Source organism: Solanum tuberosum, unplaced genomic scaffold, assembly GCF_000226075.1.
Source record: "Solanum tuberosum cultivar DM 1-3 516 R44 unplaced genomic scaffold, SolTub_3.0 scf00020, whole genome shotgun sequence".
Classification (NCBI taxonomy): Eukaryota; Viridiplantae; Streptophyta; class Magnoliopsida; order Solanales; family Solanaceae; genus Solanum; species Solanum tuberosum.
Genome location: NW_006238946.1, coordinates 2,602,687 through 2,623,036, shown reverse-complemented (window position 1 = coordinate 2,623,036; position 20,350 = coordinate 2,602,687). Strand labels below are relative to the sequence as shown.

The following is a 20,350-nucleotide window of genomic DNA, read 5'->3' as shown; positions in this document are numbered from 1 at the left end:
TTTTTTTTTTTTTTTTTTTTGGGGGGGGGGGGGGGAGGTCTCTTACTTCTTTTTGTTTCATATTACTCTGTTTTTTTAAGATTTACTATCCTAAAAAAAAATATTACTCTGTTTTTTTTTTTTTTAAAATCATTGCTGTAATGATTATGGCATTCTCCTTTCTTACTTTTTTTCTTGGAGGATCTACCCCACACAGGTAGGGGTAATGTAGGGAGAATATTTCTAGTAGCTTCAACTGCTGAAGCTCACTATTTTCCCTTTGTTCATACTTTTTTTTTCTGGTGAGAAGAAGTTTAAGTGATGTGCTATAAATTGGTGAGAGGAAATTATGTACTTGAATGTCAATTCTTCTGAAAGAAAACTTGGGATACATTTTCTCTGTAATTCTGCATGCTAATGCTGCAATATTATGAGACAAGAGAATGTGCATATGTAAAGAATTAATGATGGTTTCTGCAGTGCCCAACTACATGTTTGGTGGAGAAATCCAAGCAAGGGAGTTCGCTGATGCTCCTAAAATTGAAGATAACGGACCTGTCAATAACTATAGTTTTCCGGAGGAACGGCTTCAGCATGTCCCCGAAGCCGAGAATATCCTTGAAGATAATTTTGCGGTGCAATCAAACGGCCCACTTCAGAGTACAATTAATGCAGTACAAGACCATTTATCCTGCCCTGTTGAGGAACCTGTTGCAGAACCCCAAAAGCATACTTATGCTTCTATTGTATGCCATGACCTTTGCCTTTACCTTCTCCTTATCGTTACATTCTCATATTGTCTTGAGTACGCTTTTGTGATCAACTAATTTTATTTGGTTGATTCTAATTTGGAAGCTACAAGTTACTAAAGGGAATTCTGCACAAGGAGGACTGGCCCAGTCTTCTCTCAACAAACTTACACCTCCTCCTTCAGAGTGGCAACATGTGCCAGAGCCTCCTGCTCTGCCATCAGTTCATTCGACTAATACTATTGAGAGGTATACTGAGGCAACAGATGAGGCTTCAGCTGTTGAAGATGAAGGTAAGTTTCTTGTACTTTGGCATAATGTACTCATCCTGTCTTCTCAGGGATGTGTATTATTTTTAAAGGGACCTCATTTGAGTGATATGCTTTCATGATTTTCCTTTTTGAACTTTTTGCAGTTGAAGTTAAGTCTGTATATGTCAAAAATGTGCCTACCACAATGGCTGCTTATGAAATTGAGGAGGAATTCAAAAAGTTTGGTAAATTAAAGCCTGATGCTGTTGCCATTAGAACGCGAAAGGTTTGTTATATCATCTTTCTTTTGCCCTATACTCTTGAATCTAGATTAGGTCAATAATAAGTTCATCTGGAATTTGATGTGATGCAGGACATTGATGTATGCTATGCATTTGTCGAATTTGAAGATGTAACTGGGGTTCAGAATGCAATTGAGGTTTGAACTGACATTTCAAAATTTTGAGCCATCTTTAATTATACTTTTTGTGTTAAAGTTTCAATGCAATTGAGGTTTGTTATTTGAGTAATTGAGAATGATGCTATATTTTATGTATGCGGTCAAATGAAGTAATAAACTGGCACAAATTCGAAGTATTCCATGTAAAGTAATGTGGGAGTTGTGAATATGTTCTTTTTCGATCTATTTATCTCGCCTTCATTGAATTGTTAGTGATACCTTCAGCTAAGACTAATTACTGCATTTACATTCAGAGTAGGTACTGAAATCTATGTAATCTTTGTTGCAGGCATCTACTGTTCAGATTGGTGGACACCAGTTGTACATTGAAGGGAGGAGACCGAACAGAAACAACTTAATTCGAGGAAGTAAGTGGTTTTATCTTCTCAATTGTAGGTCAATAAATAAGCTATTGCATTTCTCATTCACAGAAACAAGCACATCTTCAAGCTAAATTCTTTCTTGTTTCTTTCTAAGATCTCCTAAGCATTATATTTTTCTACTAGGTGATCACTAGGCACATCTTTAGCAATTTACATCTCTTATCTTGCACCAAGTAGGAATCAAGGTCAATGACATGACACGAAGGCAGGCAGGACACCTTTTCTACTTTTGTTTTGTCAAGTGTTATGTCATTGACTTGAGATTCCTACTTGGTGGAAGATAAGGGATGCAAAAGATAAGTGGATCAACCAACCCGTCCTCATAAAAAAAAAAATTCTCGGAGGAAAGTTTTAACTCTGGAGAGAGCTGTGTTATCATAAAAAAAAGTTCAGTATAAAATGAACAGTGAACTAATCTACTCCCTCCGTTCCAATTTATGTGAGTTAGTTTGACTTGTCTTGAAGTTTAAGAAAAAAAGACTCTTCAAACTCGTGGTTTAAAATAAGTTATATATTTGTGTGACTAAAAACCAAATTGTTTTACTAAATATAAAAATGTGTTTATTCTTTTTGAAACTGACTATAAAGATAAGTAAGTCAATACAAATTGGGACAGAGGGAGTACTTTGTTGGATCTACTTGCAATACTTATTTTCAAGATGAATAATGAAAAGCAGGAAGTAGAGAATAATCAGTGGGCACTATAATTACACCAGTTGTCTTGCATTCTTGTGAGGCTGCAACTGATGTAAATATTTGGCTCCCACATCTTGACCATGGTATTAGTCTCAAAACAAATCATTATGCTGGTATCATTGGAATTTAGTAGTAAATAACAAGTGGCCTTCTTTAATACTTCAGGTAAATAAGGCTTATTATTTGATTTCTGTGTGCTTGTAATAGCCAAAATAGAACTGTGTATAGGTATCAGTTTGCTAAGCCTGTTCCTTGTCTGAAAGCTTACTGCTTCATACATTTCTTAACTTAATTTTTGAAGTCCTGAAATTATTATTTTTTTCTCTGCATCCTAAAAATATTAAGTTTCATTTTGTTTGTCTTTAAAATGTGGACACAGGAGGAAGGGGTAGAGGCAGAGTTAGCTACTCCATGGACGGAAGGGGGCGCTATGGTGGCCGTGGTTTTGGGAGAGGTGGTCAAGACGGAGGTGACCGTGACTATGGCAGATCAAGGGGAAATGGTTACTATAGACAAGCTCCTCGGCAAGAAAGAGCTTACCCTAGCAATCAGCAAAGCTTGAGAAATGAGCAGTACTCATGGGAATAAGCTGAAGTTGAATTCATGAAGGACAGACAATACCCCTTCAGTACAAGCCATGTTGCCAACAGCTTTTTCGTCTTCATAGTTCTCCAAACATTAGTATACTTTGAGAAGCATCAAAATTTAGATTTGTGGAAGAAAGCATCCCAAATTCATATAATTTTTTGGCAGAAATAGCAAGTGTTGCTTTTTCCGTACATGAATAGGCTTTTACTGAAAAGGATTATTAATGCAGTTTTGGTCTGCTAGTCGATATTTTGCGCAAGTTTCTCATTTGATCTTTTCCTTTTTAACTGATTGTTGCATACATGCTCTCTCCAGCATGAACCTCTCCAGTATTGGCACAAACTATAAATAGGGAATGTCAATGGGGCGAGGCGGTGCGGGTCTGTCTTTATGCTAGTGTGGTGTGGTTTGAAATTTTCTTCAACTTATCTTTGCAAGGAAATGAGTACATGTGCTACTGTTGGAGCACTTTGGGAAACAGATTTATTATAGTGTTCAAAGATATCATTTGCATTGGCCCTTGAGAAGCATTGTAAGTCCTTGGTGGACAGAATTATACGATACTTGTGCTTGTGGGAGATAGCAGGTATCCTGTGGATAACAAGTCTCTTAAAAATGACTTCTCAGGTATCCTGTGGATAACAAGTCTCTTAAAAATGTCTAAGTAGAAAAAACAATTTGCGAAGTGTCCAGTTCATAATAACTTTTATGCATCTTCTAATATTCTAACTAGATAAATCATGTTTCTCGATTCAACTTCATTGATCATTAGATCATGCCTTTGTCTAGCCCCATTGAGACTCATTATTAAGACATAAAACAGCATGTCAAACCATAGAGGAATTATGTTGTAATTTACGAAGGTCGTAGATCTGTAAACTAAAGTAGAGGAACTAACAATATATTATTACAATGTGAAGTCTCCATTTAAATTTTTAATCAACTTCTTCATATTATTCCCATAAAGAACATTGTACAAGGTCAATTTAACATTAGTGTTCACATTTTATTGCTCACTAAACAACATTTACCATTTAAAAAATTTCCCACAATGCTTGATCCTCCACAACAAGAGAAAGCTCCAAGTCTTTAGATAACGCGAAAAGCTTGAGAAACTAAAATTAAATTAAGAATTGGAAGCTGGATTGTGAATTCATTTGACATCAGGATTTAGGCATTTGCAGCCATGACTCCTTGCAAAGGTGGTGCACCGTTGTGATCACCTAATGTTTCATCTTCTTCTCCGTCTTCATCTTCCTCCGTTTGCCAGAGAAATCTAGCATATGCAGCAAGCACGTCGCTGAAAAGCAAAAAAGCAAGCTAGTAACTCAGAGTCCCAAACAATGAGAACAATGAACTAGATGTGCAAGTAGCAACCACACAATTTCTAATTTAAACGCAACGCACAAATGATTTGACATCATACCAAAGATCACCAAAAATTTTAATATTTTCCCACCAATACATTCGCATAATACCAAGTTACCAACAACCTTATATTTGTATCTTTTCTCATTAACCTTTTCAATGCTATCAAATAGTAGCAGATTTCCTTTACACATCACATAAATCTGTTAAACCGTCTTAGTAACTGACGAAGTAGGAAATGTGCTTAGGTTATTAAGTTACCGCTATTACTTTTAATTCTAAATGTTGCGAATAAAAAAATGAGGGGCTTCAATTCAATATTACCCGTCTTCTGGAGAAGCTTGAACTGCCCTCTTAAAGTAGGTTGAGGCTTTATCTTTATCCCGATGAAGTTGCCATATCAACATGGCATACTGTGAAATAGTTTCTCCATCAGTAGGATCCGCTAGTATTGCGCGTGAGTAATATTCTTCAGCACCTAGTAGGTCTCCCTTAGACTGTCAGTCCAACAGCAAACATGAGAAATGTCAGAAGTAGCAAGACCAGTTGATATTATTATATGTAAGCACCAATGAACGGAGATAGCTTTTCTTGTTTTTGGTTGCGTTCTGATAAGTAAACGATAAACTGTCGTAGCTATTGTAAAGATCTTGTGAATGGAATGACATAATGTTCAAGAAAATTTCATATTTGAGCATGCATTTATATTTCTCCATCCCAATCCTACTGAATTAGGATGACCGGCAGTTCTTTTGTACAATTTAAAGAAAGGGTTGAAATCTTAAAAAGCATATTAGGGAGGGAGCTTGAGACATCTCAGACACTTGAGGAGAACGACTGTATCGATGGTTGCAGCTTCGGACAATCACACATTTCTAAATCAAGATAATATATAGATATCAAATGGGCATTGTTGTAAGCATATGATGGATGATATACATGTTAATAAAGAACATTTAGTGCAGAAGATATGAAACATTCACCTGACTAAGAAACTGAGCATAGTTTCTTAAAAGCACGGGGTTATGAGGATTTTCTTTGATCATTCTCATGTACTCCTCCTCGGCATTTCTGTCCATATCAGATACAGCTGCAGTATAATCAACAGGAGAGCCACCACCAACTAGATTAACCCCAATTCCTAATCCTGCTGCAAGATGTAAGGGAGGACTAACAGGTCTGTTAGCTTCTTCGTAATCTAAGTTCCGGGATACAGTAGCTTCCCCACTTTCCTCAATCTGACACATCCAGAAGAAACTTTAAGTCAAACAGAGTTCACACATATATACTCGTTGAGGCAGAACGAATGGAAGAAACCTTAGTCTTATCACTCTGTGTGTTCATTTCATCCTCACTTTCATCGTCATTGATGTCCCAGAGGAAACTAGCATATGCTCCAAGAACATGACTGGAAACAATAATAGATTTCAACAACAACATCATATCCGGTTTCACATGTTATTACCAAAAAAACAACATATCCGGTGTAATTCTACAAGTGGGGTTTGGGCAGGGTAAGATGTACCCAAACCTTACCCCCACCTTGGTGGGATAGAGAGGCTGTTTCCGTAGACCCTCAGCTCAAAAGAATTTTAATCAAAGCACGATTGTAAGAAAAAATAACAACAAAATAGCAAGATGAACAAAGCAAAGAAGCTGCAGTAGTAAAAATTTAAGACTAAGATACTACACAAATACTACTAAAAAGGAGAAGATGAGGAGAGGAGACTAATAGTTTCTTCACATGCCCAGGTTTTGTAAATCAATATCTAATTGAACCAATTACTCATTCTCTCATTTCGATGAAAGGTGCAAGTCAAGTATAACCTGTTCTCAGGAGCAGCACGAACTGCACGTTCAAAGTAATCTGATGCTCTATCTTTATCTTGGTGCAGCTCCCATACTAATTTAGCATACTGTGACAAGGTATCTCCATCTTTTGGATCAGCTAGTGTAGCTTGAAAGTAATAGTGTTCAGCTCCACAAAGATCTCCCTTAGACTATAGACCAGAATACAGTGGGTTACATGAAGAAAAAGTTGTCGCCACAAAAACAGAATCAAGATTGGACTAGATCTGAAGAAAATAAAAATAAAGATGGAGAAATATCTAAAACCACATAGCATCTAAAGCATGTAATATTGTGTGCTTTTCCAGCCAAAGAATCAGAAAATTTATAATGACCAGATTTCCGAAGTATCTATTAGGAAGAACAGAATAGCATTTGAATCAGTTACTATTGTATGATTTTACATTTCAAACCACTAGTAAATTTATTGTTGACGTACATTGGCATTGCTAGAACATCATGAAAGAAGAGTCTTCTCACTTACTTCCCTTTTTGTGACTTGGTTATGCAACTGCTAATCCATACTTAGTAGAAGATATTTAAAATGAGTGAACTGATTATAAAAGGTTCCAAATTAGATTCTAATTTGTTGAAAGTTATTCAAACCACTATTACTATCCTGATATACTTATCCAACTAGTTTATTTTATCAAGGGGCAACTTAACAGCAAGAGCAAGAAGCCAAAGATGAGATCAAATTCACAGAGGCGACTTTAGTTCCACAATTATAATTCCAACTTTGCAGCTATAGAACTCACAAGAAACTTACTTGCCGCAATCCTAGAATCTGTAAAGGACTTGCAAAGAGAATCAAACAAGTATACAACAGCAACAACAACTATGACCTATATACCAATCAGTTACGGTCCGCTATATGAATCCTCACTGACCATGTTTAGAATTCCAACTTTGCAGCTATATAACTCACAAGAAATTTACTCTTCACAATCCTAGAATCTCCTAAGGACTTACAATGAGAATCAAACATGTATACAACAGCAACTACGATCTCAATCCCGAACAAATTATGGTCGCCTATATGAATCCTCACTGACCATGTTTAGAATCTTAACTTTGCAGCTATATAACTCACAAGAAATTTACTTTTCACAATCCTAGAATCTCCTAAGGACTTACAATGAGAATCAAACATGTATACAACAGCAACTACGATCTCAATCCCGAACAAATTATGGTCGCCTATATGAATCCTCACTGACCATGTTTAGAATTCCAACTTTGCAGTTATAGAACTCACAAGAAACTAACTTTCGCAATCCTACAATCTTTCAAGGACTTACAATGAGGATCAAACATGTATACAACAACTATGACCTCAATCCCAAACAAGTTATGGTCTGCTATATGAATCCTCACTGACCATGTTTCTCTAGTTTAAGCTCAACTCATGTCATCAAATACTAAAAAAACACAACGACAACAACAGCATACCCATTGTAATCACACAAACGGGGTCTGGGGAGGATATAGAGTACACCAACCTTTCCCCTACCTCACAGAGATAAAGAGGTTGTTTCCGAAAGCATTTCTAAGCAATTGAAAAAGGGAATATGAGCAGTAACCACAATAAAGTAATGTGAAATAGAAAGAGAAAAATGCTTTCTGAAAGGAACAGGACACAAAGACTGACCTGCAAAAGTTGAGCATAATTCCTCAAAAACAAAGGGTTAGATGGATCTTCTTTAAGAACCCTTTTATAATATTCCTCAACATCTCCATTTCCATCAAAATCTAAAGGTTCAGACTCAACCCCACCAAGGTACTTTGAACTAATTACAGGTTCACTCTCTTCAAATCCTAGCTCATTAACCTCATAAAAAACCCTTTTTCCCCCATCTTCATTCTCATCTTCCTCAATCAACCCCATTCCCTTTTTCCCAAAACTGAAATCACTACTACCTATATCTGATATAATATCCCCTATTGTCACAGACCTAACCAAATCTTGATTTTCCTTTAATTCATCAACCCCATCCTCTGTATTATATATACAAAATGATGGTTCTTTAGGCAACATTTTGAACTTTCTTGCTTATGACAAGATAAAAATGTCACCTTTGAGCTTATACAGTTTTTCAAGTTTATAAGAAATTAAAGTATTTCAAGATAACCCTTTTAAATTCCCATCAAATTAAGCTCTTCTAAATGATTTTCTGTGAAGACTATGGGATTTTATTGAGGAAAAAATGGACATGTGAAGAGTTTCAAGAAGAAAAAACTCAAGTTGTGGAGTGTTGGAACATGAAAGGAGGAAACTTTCGTAAATTTTGAGTGATGAAAAGTAGGAGTATTATCCAAGTTCTTTTTTTTCCGCTCGGGGTTCGAAGTCTCAATTAAATTTATGATTATGTATTGTAGGACCTATTTTGAGTTGACGTTTCTAATAAAATGTTCTATGTATTTCAAGCTCGAACTTGAAATCTCTAATTTATTGTGAAACAAAATACTTTATAAGTTAAAAGTATCTTTTTTGGACTTTGTAATTCTCAATCCCAAAGCTTGACTGAAAATAATTTGTGAAAATTCTAATTAAAAAAATATTCTACTTGTTCTAATATAAGTGTTGCTTCCCAAGAAATAAAGAGAATAAATTATTCTAAAAATGTTTTAAAAAATAAAATAACATAGGTCAAATATTATTCTGATCAAAAGAATTTTTCCATTCTAAAATATCATTTTAGAAAAAATTAGTACTCCTCAAAATAAGAGTTGTTTTTAATTTTGAAAAAATATTTTTTTGCTAGAGCTCAAATCTCGAAAACATCTGATAAATAGAGATAATTTAATAAATTATATTTTTTTTTATTATATTTTTTTAATAGACGTGAAATGAATTAAAATGGGGACGAAGGAGTAAGAATTGAAATTTTAATAAATAAAGCTTTATAATTAAAGTGTTCACGTGGAGTTGTGGCTGCCATATCTGTACTTTGACTTCTTCTTCTTTCTTTTTTTTTTAAAAAAAAATGTAATTAAATGGTTAAAGTGAAAATAAAATTTTAAAAAATGGCATTTTCAATGTATTAAGAAAATGATAGTTATGGACCCAATTTGGAAAAAATGGAGATATTTGAGGAGGAGAAATTGACAAATGGATACTTTTGGATCGTTAATCAAGTTTTAGTTGTTAATTCAATATCATTCAATAATTAGCTATTTTTAAATACATAAAAAAATATCTAATAAAAAAATATTCTTATCTAAAATGTGAAAAAGAAATAAAAAAAATTACAGCACAATATATATTATTATCTAAGCAAAGAATATGTTTATGAAATACCAAGGCTAATGCATCTAACTTTAGTATAAGTTATATTAATTAAAATACAATAAATATACAATATTTATAGTTTCAACATGATGCTTGTGAACTCTTTTACAACGAGTCAACCTCACAAGCTATCCGAGACAAGTTATTAGGAATATTCGAGAAACGATAAATATCACTGTATTTTTATTAGTGAGAAAATACACGATTTTATGCTTTGTGACCAGTGGCGGACCCAGGATTTTCACGAAGTGGGTTCAAGATATAAAAAATAAATAAGAGAGGTTCAAGTTGAGAGATGGGGAGAGTTTTTTTCCTTCAACAAAAAAATATGCTCAAAATTTTGGGGGGAAAAGTAAGAGAGGTTCAAGAAGATTTCAACAAAGAAGAAGATAAAAAGATTTTTAGAATTGAAAATAATAGGGATTAGTGCCTTTTTAGTTGAGTTTTTTTTTTTATAAAAAAAAAAAACTAAAAACAAAAAGGACAAAAGTTGTTGACTATTGGACTTTAAATGTAAAAGTAAAAAGTTGTTCTACTTTTTATAGTTCCTAAGTAACTAAAAGGACAAAAGTTACTTAGGACAAAATTGTGTGTGAATGTTTTATATATAAAAAAAACGAATTAAAACTGAAATGTGGCTATAGGGATTCGATCCCGGGTTGGCTGGGAAAATTGAACCCCCTCTGCCACTCGGCTAAGCTTCAACTTGTGTTAGTGGGTTCAAAATTTAATATATACATATAAAATTTTAAAAACTGATTAAATATACATATATATACAGTGTTATTTTTCAACGAAGTGGGTTCATATGAACCCACTTGAACCACTGTAGGTCCGCCCCTGTTTGTGACAGATAGTAATGTTGTTTTCGATGGCAGATCTAAGTAACGCATATAAGAAATTAAGTGTGTAAATAAAGAAAAATACAATAATAAAAAGTTATACGAAGAATATCAGCAAAAAATAATATGGTAATCAAAGAAGGTGTGTGGAGGGGGGGAAGATAGTGAGAATTGACATTGTTGCATGAAGAAATACTCTTGTCGATATCACTAAATTATAAGACAATTATAATGTAATTACAATTAATTATTAATTCGCAATTTGTTTTTTCTCTATACTTCAAATAATAAGAAGTGTTATTTTCAGATTACATATAATTTAGCAAGTAGTAAATACGTAATATTTGAGAAATTTTCACAAATAAACGGACACACGTTTTAATTAATTGAATATTAAATACACTTGGTCAGATATTGAAAAACTTGTTTTTTTTTACAATAAAAAGGGTTGAAGAACCTTACGGCCAAAAAAAAAACACAAACATTATTTCAAAAACACATTTTCTTCCTTTGTAACAATGCCTTAATGTTCTCTCCTCGAGAAAATCACCACCCCCTCCCCCTACCCCTCGTCCTTCTCTCTTCATTTCTCGGTCGTTCCTTTCAGGGAACGACGAACGAAGCCTTCTCATTTCACCATCAAGATTAAATTCGCGACTAATAATATTTTTTATTAAACGTTACGAATTTACCAAAATTTTCAAAATGGGGGTCTTGAAACCGTTCCAACTCTTGGAAATTAACATCATCTCCGCTCAAGATTTGGAACCTATGTCCAAGAAAATGAAAACTTACGCGACCGTGTGGGTCCACCCTACACGGAAGCTAACCACCGCGGTTGACATAGAAGGAGGTAACAACCCAACGTGGAACGATAAATTTGTTTTTCGTGTGGATGAGGAGTTTCTCCGGCAAGATACCTCAGCCGTACAAATAGAAATTCACTGTGGCCATTGGTTTAAGGATTCTCTTGTGGGGTCTGTTCGCGTCCTCGTCGGAAACCTTATCCCTCCTCCGTCTAGGACACACCATAATCATCATCCTCATAATCTTGGCATGCGTTTTGTTGCACTTCAGGTTTAATTTCGAAAATATTTTTCAATTTTTTTATGTTTGATTGTTCAACATATTTTTTTTCCTAACGTAACAACCACATTATATTCTTAATTTCATTCTTCCAATATTTCTATAAATAGGAAATTTGTTTAGCATGTTCACGTAAAGTTGCATGCATGCATGTAAATTTTTGCTCCATTCTTGATTCTTCCATCATATAATATATATATGTATATATATATTCAAAATTTGGTTTTCAAGATTATTATTGTTTTGACCAATATATAATTTTCATAGTACATTTGCTTAGAACTATGTTTTCTAATTGAATTTTCAATGATATGGATTAATTGGTCATGAATATTGAGATGGATTTAATTATAAATAACCTAATTAATGATTCTGAATATTTTCTTCGATGAAAATTTATGTATTATTTTTTTTTGGTATTAGGTACGTCGTCCATCCGGGAGACCTCAAGGGATATTGAACATTGGTGTTGCATTACTAGATAGTACCATGAGAAGTATGCCATTGTACACTGAATTAAACAAGTCAGCTGTTGGATATCGTGATTTGATGGAAGAAGAACAACTCCCTCATCACCACCACAACCAGAAAACAAACAACGAAAAAACCATCACCACCACCACCACTACCAACAACTACAACAACAACACCAACACCAATAATAACAACGTGACTACTATAAAACCAATATTGTTACGTACAAAGAGTGAACGTAGCGAACGTGTCAAATTCGACGATGATGTACCAAAGTCTAGTGGTTCAATAGTTGCAAAACCTTCAAAAAAGAAGAATAAAGCACATAATTATGACAAAGAAAGCTCAATTCTTAGTATTTCTTTGGAGCCTCCACCACAAATGTTGGTAAAAAAGAAAGGCAAAGCAAGTTCTATGGTAAGTGGACCTAAAGAAGAAAAACCCAAAGGTAAAAAGGGCAAAACGGGCTCAGTTTTAAGTGATTCAATTGTGAGTAAAGAGTCATCACTTTATAATACTGGGCCTAAAGAAGATAAGCCCAAACTCAAACTTATAGCTTTAGAGCTTGAGAACAAAGAAAAGCCCACAAATGAAAAAAAAGTTGATGAAAAATCTCTCACAAAGCCCAAAGTTGATGAGCCCAAAGAGCCCATAACAGTTATAGGAAAGCCCATTCAAAATTATAATGGATATGAGTTTGGAGGCCCAAAAGGGGTAGGACACAATGGAAAATTTGTATTTGGAGGCCCAATTAAGGGAAATGCTCATCATTGGACTGACTCAGAAATTGGGCCTTCAGCATCCGAGGTCGCGGCGGCCGTGGCCGAAAAAAAATACCCGTTGGATGATCAAAAGAGCTCGGTGTTGGATGGTTGGAGTTTGGACGAGAGCGTTGAGGGGCTCAGGTCCAAACTCGAGAGGTGGAGGACGGAGGTACCACCAGTGTACGACCGGGGACATGCCTCGAGCAGCTACCATTCGACCGGTCGTCACGGGAGGAGGCATGCACGTGGTTCGAGTGGATTGTTTTCTTGTTTTGGTAACATAATGGGATATGAATGCCAATGCATTTGTGGTAAGCCTCAAAAGAAATATAACACAAGGTTCTATAGCCCATCAGTTGGCAGCAGATCATTGTTTTGAAAAAAAGCCCAAGACCAAGCCCAGGTCATAATTTTTTGAAGGCCCAAGTGGAATTAAATTGAAGGCCCAAAGCCCAGGTGTTATTATGTCACTTTTGCAATTTACTTGTTTGTTATTCGTAATCAGAGACAAGATTCAAGATTTTAAATCAATGCAGGTCGATACTATCGTACCATTACTCTTTTGTGACAATGAATTTCGAACGTAACATAAATATATTTGTTCTCTATATTTCTGTCATTGGCTTTTATCATTTTGTTATTGTTAATATTGATTTGGTTTTTGAATCAACATTTTCTTTAGATTAAATTTCATGAGGTTTAACTATTGTAGCATGATTAATGTTTAGCATGTTGATATAATTTTTTAATGATTTTTGGATTTAGCTGTCTAAATTTAGAGGTTAATTGGCAAAAATCAAAACTTTAGTACTCCATTGTTTAGAGAAAACGTTTGAAATTTTATGATGAATATCCTAGCAGATTCAACTGAATTTATTGTTTTCCGCTCACAACCATATCGATCATGTATATCTATATTAGAAAATTAAAATGTGAAGATGAGATACACATGTCCTTGTGTGGAAGGTATTAAAGGTTGGCTATGGATGGTTTCACGAGAGCTAGAAATAAGCCGTAGAAGTATTAAAGATGATTAGATAGGACATGACACAATTTCAGCTTACCTAGGAAATTTCCTTAGACAAGAGGTGTGGAGGACACAAATTAGGGTTGAAGGTTAGTAGATAGTAAAGTGTCTCACTTATCCTTCTAAACTTTTGGTCCTTCGATTACTAATACTATTTGTTATTTCTATATATGGTACGTAATTCGATTATCATACTATTTGTTGCAGTTATTGCTTTTGTTTGTTTTCAGAATACTTTAACATATTTTATATAATATTTTATCATGACCTTTTTCTCTTACCACTACTTTTTTCTCAATATTTTTTCTCGAGACAAGAATCTATCGAAAACAACCTCTTTAACTCTTAAAATATGAATAAGATATGCGTACACTAAATCCTGTTCAACAAAAGTTGGTGAATGCTAAAAGAAAAGATGCATAAATAAATAATATATATTAATTATTAATACAAAAATTTATTTTTAAAAAAATACTGAAAATACAAAGAAAAGAAAGAAGGCGTGGAGACAGAATGATTGTTCGTATCTCAAATTTCAGCTCTCGAATTATGAGGAATATCTTCCTCCTTCCATTTGGGTCCCTTTGTATTTGTCAAATACACTTTTTTTTTACAATAAAAAAATAAAGAAAAAAAATTAATCTTTTATTTTTATTGGTTAAAAAAGAACCATAAAAAAGTGCACGATAAAACAAATAAAGTTAAATCAAACATTTTTTTTTCTAAACTAGATGCATTGTTAATTATTTTTTAGCTTTAACAATGAGCTTGACTGCAAGACTCACCCATCGAGCCAAGATGAAAATCGATCTTAGTGATTCTATAAGAGTCATCGCTTAATAAATATTTTAGAGATAAAAGATTACGCTGATCTTTCGATTCCTAAGAGCTCACATCACTATATCAAAAATGATTTTTAACGGTAATAATATGTATTTTTTAGACAATTATTACTTTTTATAAATGTTTCTAGAGCCTATACTGACATTGGATCCAATGACAATTAACTAATGTCAGTAAAAATTTTATTACCCTTTGTTAATGTGTATTTTTTTTACCGCTAAAAATTATTTTTATTGTAGTACGTCTACGTGAAGCTAGTTTAGCACCTTGATGTCGGCTCTTTACCACTTGAGGTTTTAATATGTTCTAAGAATTGAGTTATCCGTTCATTAAAATGATACATAAGCTAAATTTAAAATAACATTAGACAGTTTGATTATGTGGACGGCTATATTTTTGCACAAGTAATCTAGTGGTGACCTTAACGAATTAAAATTACACTTTAATTTCTGTTAATAGACGTAACTAAAATAGATATCTATTTTTCTACTAATTTGCAAGACAAAATGGAATCGTATATAATAAAGTTTTTATGTTAAAGTGAAGTTGATGTTGAAAGAGAATATTGTTATATATTCCTTTAATAAAATAACCAGCTTTTGGTGTTTGGCTGCTATTTTTGAAAATATGATAGCGTGTATATCAATTTTCATTTCTAACTTACATATCGTTCTAGATCAAAATTAAATTTTATGAGTTTAATACTTACAATTTATAATATTAATTTTTTTATATTTTTAAAAATTATAGGTTTTGACATATTTATTAGTTCTATGATTTATATAAAACATATTGAATTCATGTGAATCTAATGTCGCAATGTTATATCTACCCATACTTATTGTTGAAGAGTGTTATTACTTTTGCTTAGCAACAGAGGTAAAGTATTACTTAGGATTTAGATAAATTTAGTATCTTTTGCTTAGATCATATTTTATATTTAAATTAAAAAATTACTTAATATATATAAATATTTAATTAACCCAATAACTAAGAGGAATTATGTATTTAATAACAAATTCTGATTGTATCTCTGCGATTGCCACTAAGTTAGTACTAACCATAAAGGAGAACAAAATGATTTTCATTACAAATTATTTTTAATAATATCAATTTTTTTTAAAATACAAATTTATTGTCTCTTTCCAATCCATTCAACATCCCCCCCCCCCTCCCCCCACACCCTTCACCCCTCCACTACCACCCACAACACCTCTAAATCTTCATTTTCACCTATTTCGATGTAAAATTCGTCTTTAAGTATAGTGTACATTCAACCTTCTCTAGAAGTTTTGTCAGCCTAGCTAGAAAAAAAGTCGTGAAGACGATAATTCATGCAAAATGTGAACGATCATGAGGTTACAATTCCTATTTAGAATTTTAGAAGTAAATGTAGTAAGTATACACATCGGATCATGAAAAGGAAGTAATTGAACAATGACAATTAGGAGGTCATGAACCGTAATTCTTTTGAAAAAAAAAAACATAATGACTCAATAGTCTAGCTTCATATCATCAGAATTCTACTAAAACTCAACTGATCATTCATCAAAGCGACGAGACTTTAAAAGATAGTAGCAGAATAATTTTTCCTTATGATCCATCCTCATTAACTCACCTCTGTGTCAAAATGACATACTCCCTCTGTTCCTTTTTAGTTGTCCACTTTAGAAATGACACACAGATTAAGGCAACAATGATTAGCACAGTGAAGTTATAATTTTACCCTTATGACAATTTTTCACTTCAAAATTACGACCACTTCTTTGAATTCAAGTGAAATAAATTGGAGGGAAACAACATACACTTTTAGAAATTTTCAAGAAGTGTAAATAAGGGTATAATAGGAAAAAATTTGTTGTCCTTTCTTGATTTGTCAAAATGGACAACTAAATAGGGACAACTAAAAAAGGAAATATGGACAACTAAATAGGAACGGAGGGAGTAATATTTAAGATCACAAATTTTAAAAATTTCCACTTTAAAATATTACTATAATTAAGAAATTTATTAGATTTTTTTAATTTATTTTTTTGTAAACATAAAAACATTGCACAAATGTTTTTGTTGGTGTGAATGGGTGCTAAGTCCTAAGATGTCTCAGGTAAATTTGTGGGTCCCATAAACACACACAGCCTCCCGGTCAGCCGCGCTCTTTGTCGGCTTACGTGGCTCTAAGTCACGTGACTTTGGGCCCCACTTTGTCGGAATGTCCCTATGATAAGACAAGTTTTCGCCTTTTTGGATTCTTCTTACATTATCTCATTTATCAATTTATCGTATCGTCTATTATCTCACGATATTTTCATTTTATAGTAATACTTCTTCCGTCCAATAATAGTTGTCCATTCTACTATTCTAAGATGTCCAACAATATTTGTCTACTTTATGAAAGACCGGTTGTATTTTTTATATACAAAGAGCGATATAAAAAAATTATCCTTCTATTTATAGTTTCGTAAGAAGTGTGTAAAATCAATAGTGGACAAGTATTGTTGGACTGAGGGATTATATTACAAATCATTTTCTTGTTCCTTTTAACAAGCACGATAAAAAAGAACAAAACAAAAAAGTGGTTTACTTTTATTTATATTCTTTCCACATTTTCTTTTTAATTTCTTTGAGAATGAAGATTTTAAAGATCATTGGAGCTAAAGGAGTAAAAAGAATAATGGTATTTAGATGAAAACGCATATAATGTATTATTTTAGATTTTTTGTTTCTTGGAACAAAAAACAATCTATATATACTAGGTTCAATTGGAAATGAACACAATGTTCTCTAACATATTAATATATGTATTCAAAAACTAAAGAATAAGAAAATGTGTGTTTGATATGGCAAAAGAAATCAATGGTGAGATATGGTTAAGATATTTTCACAATTAATCAGTGGTTTAGAGTTTGAGCATTAATAAAAATAGATCTTGTAATCAGGGGCGGACTTCGAGGTAGTTGAGGAGATTCATCCGAACCCCCTCGTCAAAAATTATATTGTATATATATAATGTATTTAAAGATTTTTTATGTCTATATATTGATTTTGAATCTTTTAAATGTAAGATTAGATATTGATTAGTGATTTAGGGAGTTCAAAAACCTTGAGGTTTCAAGTTTAAATTTTAAGCTCTACTTTTTACCACTGCTTGCAATGCATGAATTCAAATTAATCGAGTTTCAATAACAATATCGGACGGCTGACACAATTTCAAGAACCTGAAAAAAATTATGGCAAAACAAAAAAATCCCAGTTGGGAAGTATTGTTCTATGTGAAAATATCTTGAAATCATAATAGATATAAAGGTTGATTTTAAAGATAATTAATATTAATCACTCTGATCTTTATTGGTATTGTTATTTTTCTTTCATTTTGATTTCTCTTTTTTTTTTTAAATAAATAAATAATTAAGGGATTTCATAAAAATAGGAGTAATGTTTGTGTATTTTAAAATGTTAATTTTTTTTTTGTAAAATTATATTGGATATGTTATTATTTATAGTATATGTGATCTAATTCAGAAATGCAATACAATTATATATTGATCTTTTTGTTACTATTTTTTGCTCATTACCTTAAAGCTACTGTAACAATTCACTTATTTAAGTTATCCCACTAATTAATTATTATTATTATTATTATTTGTCTCTCATAGGGCCCCCTAATATTATGTTTGTTATATATTTTGTTACAATTTTTTAATAAAAAAATAACAAAATTATCCAAAGGTGGCCCCAAATTGTGATTCTTGATCCCTGAAATTTTGGATTTCTAGGATTGTAGACTTCAAGTAGTATATTGCTAGTATCATATTCCTACTTTTTTTAATTTATCGAAAGCAATAAAATAATAAATAAAACAAAAGAAAAGCAAAAATAAATAATAAAAGATTCAATTCCACTAGGGAAAAACAAAAACACAAGCAAATATTCTATTCTTTTTTTTTCCTAATTAAGAAGAACTTCCTCACCTTAAATTATTCCCTTCATATTTATATTATTTCTCTTTTAAATCTTTTACATTTTGTACATGCACTCCCTTTTTAAAAAAATCAATAGCATTAGAGTGTGTTTGGTTGAAAAAAGTTTTCATTAAAGGAAATAAATGTGAAATTTTATTTGTTTTATTAGAATTTTTTTTAAGGAATTTATTTACTTAGAAAAATATTTTTTCATTAAACATTTTAAAATTTTAGTTAAATACAAATTACTGTTTTAATATTAACAAAAATATTTTCAAAATAATTAGTTAAACACAAATTACTATTTTAAAAAAATATTTCTTTAACAAATACTTCTAACAAGAAATATTTTTTATTTAAAAAGTTTGGCAAAACGTAATATTAGTATATTTTCGAAATCTTTGTTTGTTTGAGTAGTGACAAATGCTTAATTAAAGATTCTTAGGCAAAAGTCTTCTAAAATATCTTCATCATGAATATGACACTTTGTCTTTCTCTTTTCCTTCTATATATCCCCTTTCTATCTCTTTTCCTTTCCTTTTTTTGCATGCTAATTTCTTCTTTTCTTTTCTCTTGCTTTTCATGCTTCTGTCGGAAGAGGTGATTAGATATGACATAATATAATTTTAATTTATCAAAAATATAATTTTAGATAGAAGATATGAAGATCACGTAAGGGTGAAACGTTAGAGTTGAGCATTGTCTTACTTTTCAACGGATCGAGTTAGCTAGGCATGGTGATAGTCTAGGGCATTGTGGCTATCATATTTAATTAGTTTCTTGCATTCGTTATTTGATTTGTTGTTTATTATCTATGTCTAGGTGATTGCAATATTATATATGTTGATGTTCTTGTTTACCTTGCTCGTATGTTTGATATTGCTTTCCTATTAGTTGTCATGTTTTCTTCAGAATTGCTTTTTCTTTTTCATTACTCCTATTTTTTACTTTACTTAAACCAAGAGTCCTTCGAAAACAGTCTTTCTAGTATTGACATAAAGTCCAATATATATGTCTTTGAATTTCTTCTATAATCATTCGATATTTGTTCGATTAAAATTCAGACGATCGTCATCACATTTGATTCATTTAATTTTATTTTTTTAAGAATTGAACTCAAAATTTCTTATTTAAAATATAGAAATTTTATTCATTCCACCACATCTCTCAATGATAAATTTGACATTTTGACTCTTAGCCCTCTCTCTTCTTTGATTTCCTTCTAAGAGAACTCTTTTCAAGATTCACACTTGATGTAAAGGTTGAAAATGGAATTAATGTCACTTGTACAAAAAAATTCATTAAAATTCTATTCTTTTTTGTACTACAAGTTAGTAGTTACTATATATAAAACAAATTTACTAAATAAAAAAGTTAAGTGCTTTTATTCAAGACTAATAATAGGTAATTGGACATATTGTGGCAGACATTAATGGGACTTCAAAAAAGATTCTATGTTATCCTAAAGAAAATTAGTACAAGCAACCACATAAAGTTCTTTTTTCTTCTTTTCTTTTCATTTGATTTCAATTAATATTTGATATCTCTATCAGGTTTGATTAGATTCAAATTCATTCGTATACTATAAAACTTAATTTTTGAAGGTGATGTTTCTAAACAATTTTTTTCATTCCTAAAGGCTCAACCAAACATGAAATCTTTGAAAAATGGAGAAATTTTCTATCATCCCATCACGACTAATATTGGTCACGTAATTGAGTTAATGTTATTACATATTACA

At 32.2% G+C, this 20,350-nt stretch overlaps 3 protein-coding genes and 1 non-coding gene across 5 annotated transcripts in view; 3 read left to right on the top strand and 1 right to left on the bottom strand.

The window, feature by feature from the left end:
* Positions 1-3,365, top strand: part of LOC102582243 (putative G3BP-like protein) — a 6,665-nt gene extending 3,300 nt beyond the window's left edge. The window contains exons 4-9 of the mRNA XM_006340826.2: positions 460-725; positions 835-1,021; positions 1,144-1,265; positions 1,353-1,418; positions 1,729-1,807; positions 2,898-3,365. Of these exons, the coding sequence (XP_006340888.1) occupies positions 460-725; positions 835-1,021; positions 1,144-1,265; positions 1,353-1,418; positions 1,729-1,807; positions 2,898-3,106 (929 nt within the window). The 3' untranslated portion in view covers positions 3,107-3,365. The remainder of the gene's footprint in view (positions 1-459; positions 726-834; positions 1,022-1,143; positions 1,266-1,352; positions 1,419-1,728; positions 1,808-2,897) is intronic.
* MIR8050 (microRNA MIR8050) lies at positions 1,994-2,096 on the top strand. Its single transcript, NR_127224.1, has one exon. It is a non-coding gene; the product is annotated as a microRNA MIR8050 (primary transcript).
* Positions 3,366-4,026: 661 nt separating the features above from the next.
* On the bottom strand, positions 4,027-8,658 carry LOC102581917 (uncharacterized). Of its 2 annotated transcripts, XM_006340825.2 has the most exons (7): positions 7,974-8,658; positions 6,302-6,474; positions 5,792-5,882; positions 5,458-5,712; positions 4,799-4,971; positions 4,249-4,406; positions 4,027-4,187 (listed from the first exon to the last, which is right to left on the bottom strand). In XM_006340825.2, exons 1-6 carry the CDS (start codon positions 8,358-8,360, stop codon positions 4,277-4,279), a joined length of 1,209 nt encoding a protein of 402 aa, XP_006340887.1. In that variant the 5' UTR covers positions 8,361-8,658; the 3' UTR covers positions 4,027-4,187; positions 4,249-4,276. The 2 variants fall into 2 exon arrangements, with proteins under 2 accessions (XP_006340887.1, XP_015160847.1); XM_015305361.1 differs by having other exon boundaries at positions 4,027-4,406.
* Positions 8,659-11,161: 2,503 nt separating this feature from the next.
* Positions 11,162-13,159, top strand: LOC107059159 (uncharacterized). The gene is made up of 2 exons (XM_015305602.1): positions 11,162-11,533; positions 12,248-13,159. Exons 1-2 carry the CDS (start codon positions 11,162-11,164, stop codon positions 13,157-13,159), a joined length of 1,284 nt encoding a protein of 427 aa, XP_015161088.1.
* The last annotated feature ends 7,191 nt before the right edge of the window (positions 13,160-20,350 follow it).

Bases quoted from the DNA above. Each gene is read 5' to 3' on its own strand.
- LOC102581917 (XM_015305361.1), bottom strand. From the start codon at position 8,360: ATGTTGCCTAAAGAACCATCATTTTGTATATATAATACAGAGGATGGG. The intron at 6,475-7,973 runs GTCAGTCTTTGT...TCTGGTCTATAG, and splicing joins ATTATGCTCAACTTTTGCAG to TCTAAGGGAGATCTTTGTGG. The intron at 5,713-5,791 runs GTTTCTTCCATT...TGGATGTGTCAG, and splicing joins CACAGAGTGATAAGACTAAG to ATTGAGGAAAGTGGGGAAGC.
- LOC107059159 (XM_015305602.1), top strand. From the start codon at position 11,162: ATGGGGGTCTTGAAACCGTTCCAACTCTTGGAAATTAACATCATCTCC. The intron at 11,534-12,247 runs GTTTAATTTCGA...TTACGTACAAAG, and splicing joins TGCGTTTTGTTGCACTTCAG to AGTGAACGTAGCGAACGTGT.